This window comes from Mesoplodon densirostris, chromosome 19 (assembly GCF_025265405.1).
Source record: "Mesoplodon densirostris isolate mMesDen1 chromosome 19, mMesDen1 primary haplotype, whole genome shotgun sequence".
NCBI classification, from domain to species: domain Eukaryota; kingdom Metazoa; phylum Chordata; class Mammalia; order Artiodactyla; family Ziphiidae; genus Mesoplodon; species Mesoplodon densirostris.
In genome coordinates this window covers 1,616,168-1,621,269 of record NC_082679.1, presented here as the reverse complement: position 1 = coordinate 1,621,269, position 5,102 = coordinate 1,616,168, and the positions used below count along the sequence as shown (strand labels likewise).

General features: G+C 50.5%; 1 protein-coding gene across 1 annotated transcript; it reads left to right on the top strand.

Moving 5' to 3' along the window:
• The first annotated feature begins 1,349 nt into the window (after positions 1 to 1,349).
• Positions 1,350 to 4,771, top strand: LOC132480654 (zinc finger protein 501-like). Its single transcript, XM_060085035.1, has 4 exons — positions 1,350 to 1,415; positions 1,788 to 1,914; positions 3,213 to 4,019; positions 4,341 to 4,771. The coding sequence occupies exons 1-4, from the start codon at positions 1,350 to 1,352 to the stop codon at positions 4,769 to 4,771; spliced, it is 1,431 nt and encodes a 476-aa protein (XP_059941018.1).
• Positions 4,772 to 5,102: the final 331 nt, after the last annotated feature.

Genomic DNA, 5,102 nt, shown 5'->3' with positions numbered 1-5,102 from the left:
GGTGTTCCCATGTATCCAGTGGAGAAGGTCAAGTGGTGACATGTCCTTGGGCACAGCCTGGAGATGAGACTGAGAGGGGAGTGTTCAGGAAACTGCAGGACCCATGATGTGGGCTGATAAAGACTGAGGTCATGAGTCATTCCTGGGATGGCAGCCTGAGGAGCTGGGCCTCTCCCGAGGGGGCGTGTCCATGCCACGTTGGCCGCAGAGGAGGGAAGTGATCTGACGCTGGGTCTGAAGAGGCTGCTCTGCCTGCCCAGAGGAGGAAGACGGTGGGGGGGTGGGGTGAGGGTGGAGCCAGGGGCCCAGTGGAAGGCACAGTCCTGGTGAATGTCGACTGTGACTGGATCCTGGCAATGGCTCTGTAGCAGGAGAGGAGGTGAGTCTCTGAATCTCGTTTGTGGTACAGCTGATTTCCTGCTGTACAGGATGAGAGAGAGTAGTCTGACATGACCCCAGGATGTTTGCCTCTAGGTGACGGTGGGGACGCCATGTCTGAGACGGGAAGTCAGAAGTAGGAGTAATGGACAGAAGGACTGTCCAGAGTTCCGTGTCCCCAGGCTGAGTCTGAGATATTGCCGGGGTGTCTCACAGGAGGTGTCAGGTGGGCCACTGGAAACACACCTGGAGTTCAGGGAAGGTGGGGTTCAGGATTGATAACCCTGACAGGTGGATGGCATGTGGACCAGGTCAGATTCCAGGCCCTCAGGTCATGTTTGGGTGCCATGAAAGTTGTAGGGTGGAGAGGGTGTTCTCCGTGGACTGGCTCACCTCCCTGGGCACGGGGACAGGGGTGGCTGTCATCACTCAGATGGACAAGGCAGTGCAGTGACCATGAGTGTGTGGGGGGTGGGAGTGGCCTCGGGGGAGGTCCTGGTCGTGGCACAGGATTCAAAGGGGTGGATAAGGTATGGATTCAGAAGCAAGGCAGGAATGGAGGTCAGATGACAGGGAGGTAAGGCCTGGGGCATTGTTTCCCCTACACAGGCTCAAAGTCTTGTGATGACTGCGGTTGGAGCCTGAAGAGTGTGTGACTGGAGGAAAGACCAGCTGAGGGCAGATGAGTGCAGCTGGGACAGGGTCTTGGGCTGGGCTGGGGGCTGGGGGGCTGGGCTTGGAATGAGAGGAGCAGAGAGAGGAAGGGGTGAGTGGTGTGGGGTCAGCACGTGGGACACTGTGGAGGACGAGGGCTCCGGGCATCTGACCCCTCACGATGTCTGGGTGCTGACGTGGGAACAGGGATCAGGGCCAGGTGGGGGGACGGAAAGCAGTGCTGGGACCGCCTGTAGCAGCGGGTCCCGCAGAGGCCTGGGGAAGCATTGTGTGCTGGGTGGCACATGGGGAACACGATGAGGTGCCGAAGGCCTGGGGCCGAGGTGGTGGCGTGGGGTGGGGTGGGGGTCACGGTCGGGCACGTGAGGGAGCTGTGACCCTGCAGGGCTGGGCAGTGGAGAGGGAGGGAGTGTGAGCATGGACTCAGGGCCCTTGTCCCCAGGCTTTACTCCAGGGGGCTGAGCACACGTGTCATTGTATGTGATGTGATCTGTGTGATCTCAGGAGAGCCGACTCTGAAGAGAGTGGCTGGGGGTCTGTGGGGCAGCCCCAGAGCGTCTTGTGAGACTGCTTGTCTCCCTCTTCTGTTTTAACTGAATGACATAACACTAGCAGGTTCCTGTGGCATCAGGACCTGGTGTGTCCTCTGAGCTGGGTCACTGGGGTGGATGACCATGAACTGGGGGTCCTGATTGCAGAGGCTGCTGTGAATTCACTTGTTCCCCTCATGACAGGGCCATGTGATCTTTGAGGATGTGGCTGTGTCCTTCTCCCAGGAGGAGTGGGGTCTCCTTAACGATGCTCAGAGACTCCTGTACTGTGACGTGATGCTGGAGAACCTGTCACTTATAGCCTCCCTGGGTAAGGACCCCTGTTCCCACACCATTGCCCCGTATGGGACTCTGCCCTTCTTTTTGCATGGCTCACTCCATCCTTCCCAGCCTGGACCTTGGACACTGCTTACTTCCCCGATTTCCTGGCACTTGAGCTGCATTCCCCCACCCTGTGTGTGTTCAGCCCTGTACCATAGGCCCTGAAGCCTTTCACAGAAGGCTTTGGTCTCAGAGGCTTGAAGCCTGCCCAACTGATGCCACTTAGCTTTGCCACTGCTAGGTGTGTTGACTGTTCAGATGTGTGCAAGATCCGTGTCACATATTTCTAACCCTTTTTTTTGCACTGCCTGTGTCAGGAATTACAGACACTTACATGGTCAGCATTTGTGGTCAACCCTAGATTATTTTTGCAAGACTCCTTAAGGTTCTTCTAGTGATACATTTTTTTCCTTAAGTCTGTCATTGGTTGGTTCACTCTGGGCCAGTGTCTTTCTCCTAATGGCCTACTTTCCTCTGAGGACTTTGATCTGGTAGGGTTCATAGTCACCCAGCCTGAGCTGAGGGGTGGAGGCAACCCTGGGTGCCTGACGAGGTAGGCCTCTAGTCATAGGAGGAGGGTTAATTGCATCCTAAGCCTGGTGAGTAGGAGCTGTAGGAAGGCAGGATATCATTGATGAGTTCTAATCCTACAGGGAAATGTCCTTTGCTCTCTCCTCTTTCAACGTCAAGACTCATCGTGCTCATACTTCATTTCTTTCTTCCACTTCTCCCCATTTTGACACTTTGCCCACTTTTCATTTCTACTGTGATTTCTGACCCCTGTTTTCCACCTTAGTGTCCTCCACACCTCTCCTTTCCCCCTCTCTGCACTGTTCTCCAATTTTATGTATTTTGTATATTGTATATGCATATCCTTAATGTATCATGAGAGGTACATGTTTACTTATATTGTCTTTGAACACTGATAGTCAGGTGTAATTGCATTTTCCTGGATTGAGACACACATTCTACAGAGCTGACACTTGTCACCACCAGAAAGTCCTGCTGAAAGCCATTGGCCGAGGAGTGGGTTGTTCTAGCCTCCCCTCCCGGCACAGCGCCACATCCTGGTATCCTGTGTTCTTGCTAGTTTCAGACATTTCCTGTTCTGCGACCATCAGAGGCCTAGCATTGCACAGTATCCCCTTCTACCACTTGACCCTTTCTCCCTTGTTTTAATAACAAACCCATGTAGGCTTATACCTACATGTGTCATGCACAGATTTCTAGTGGACTCCTGTACCACCAAAGTCTCCATACCATTTATCAACATTTTTGTGCTTTCAGGGTGTTGCTGTGCAGTAGGTACTGAGGAGGCTGCTTCTGAACAGTGTGTTTCTGTAGAACTAGTGACACAAGACAGGAATCCAAATCCAGACCCATCTATCCTGAAGACTCTTACTTTGGATATGGGTGCCCTGGTAGAGAAAGTTGTTTTGTACCTGGCTGAGCACCAAGGAGTGCATCCCGGGCTGAAACCATCCTCTTCTGGGGCTTGTGGGAAAATGTTCACTTCTCACCTACAACAGCACCAGAAGCAGCCCAGTGGAGAGAAACACCTCAGAAGCGAGGAGAATGGGGACTTGCTTTTGACGAGCTGCAAAGTCTTTTTACCCGACAATATGTTCACATGCAGAGAGGTTGAGAAGGCTTTCCTAGGCAGCTTGGGCTTTCCCCAGCAGCAGCCCTCCCACGATGGAGAGCACCCAGGTAGAAGCAGGCAGAGCAGGGAGGTCTCTCACCCTGGGCAAGGGCATTACGAGTGCAGCGAATGTGGCAAAGCCTTCAGTAAGAAGTATAAATTCACGGAGCACCTGAGAGTTCACACTGGTGAAAAACCTTATGAGTGCAGTGACTGCGGGAAGTTCTTTAGACTCACCTCCAGTCTTACTCACCATAGGAAGGTTCACACAGGAAAAAGGCTTTATGAGTGTTGTAATTGTGGGAAAGTGTTTGCCCACAAATATAAACTTGTTGAGCACCAGAGAATCCACACTGGAGAAAGACCCTATGAGTGTAATCAATGTGGGAAAGCTTTCCTTCAAAAGGATACACTTGTTCGGCACCAAAAAGTCCATACTGGAGAAAATCCTCGTAAGAGCAGTGAATGTGGGAAGCCCTTCCTTTACAAAAAAAATTTTGTGCATCAGAGGATCCATACTGTAGAAAAACCTTATGGGTGTAGCAAATGTGGGAAGTCATTCATCTTCAAAAAAAGGCTTCTTGATCACCAGCGAATCCACACTGGAGAAAAGCCTTATATGTGCAGTGAATGTGGCAAAGCCTACGTCTACAAAGGAAGTCTTGTTGTGCATAAGAGAATTCATACTGGAGAAAAGGCTTATGGGTGTAAATGTGGCAAGTTCTTTACAAGCAGCTCCGCCCTCTGTAAACACCAGAATGTTCACACTGCAGAAAGGCCTTATGAGTGCAGTGAATGTGGGAAAGCTTTCAAGGTCAAAATTAAACTTGTTGAGCACCAGAGAATCCACACTGGAGAAAGACCCTATGAGTGTAATCAATGTGGGAAAGCCTTCAAGCTCAAATATACACTTGTTCGGCACCAAACTGTCCACACTGGAGAAAAGCCTTTTAATTGCAATGAATGTGGCAAGCCTTTCAGTTACAAAACAAGTCTTCTTGAGCACCAGAGAATCCACACTGGAGAAAGGCCTCATACGTGCAGTAAATGTGGGGAAGCCTTTGTCTACAGAAGAAGTCTTGTTGTCCACCAGAGAATCCACACTGGAGAAAGGCCTTATATGTGCAGTGAATGTGGAGAAGCCTTTGTCTACAGAAGAAGTCTTATTGCCCACCAGGGAATTCATACTAGAGGAAAACCTTGAGTGTAGTTCTTTGCAGGCAGCTCCAGGCTCATAAAAAACAAAAAGTTCACAGTGGAGAAATGCTCTCCAGACTTATGCTTTCCTTCACTTGAGTTAGTATCTAGCAGCATATAGAGTAGGTGTCATAGAGCAAGTGAAAATTTAACTTACGTGGAGCCAAACTTTCGTAGAGTGGTAGTATCCTGTTACAGTCTTACCAGAAGTACCAGAACGTATGTTCCTGTTCTTTACATTCTTATTAACACTTGGTATGGTCAGGCTTTCTAACTTCAGTGATGTAAGAGGTGTATAGTGGTATCTAGTGATTTTAACTAGTATTTCCCTATTGACA

Bases quoted from the DNA above. Each gene is read 5' to 3' on its own strand.
- LOC132480654 (XM_060085035.1), top strand. From the start codon at position 1,350: ATGAGGTGCCGAAGGCCTGGGGCCGAGGTGGTGGCGTGGGGTGGGGTG. The intron at 1,416-1,787 runs GTGAGGGAGCTG...CCCTCATGACAG, and splicing joins TGGGGGTCACGGTCGGGCAC to GGCCATGTGATCTTTGAGGA. The intron at 4,020-4,340 runs GTAAGAGCAGTG...TTCACACTGCAG, and splicing joins CCATACTGGAGAAAATCCTC to AAAGGCCTTATGAGTGCAGT.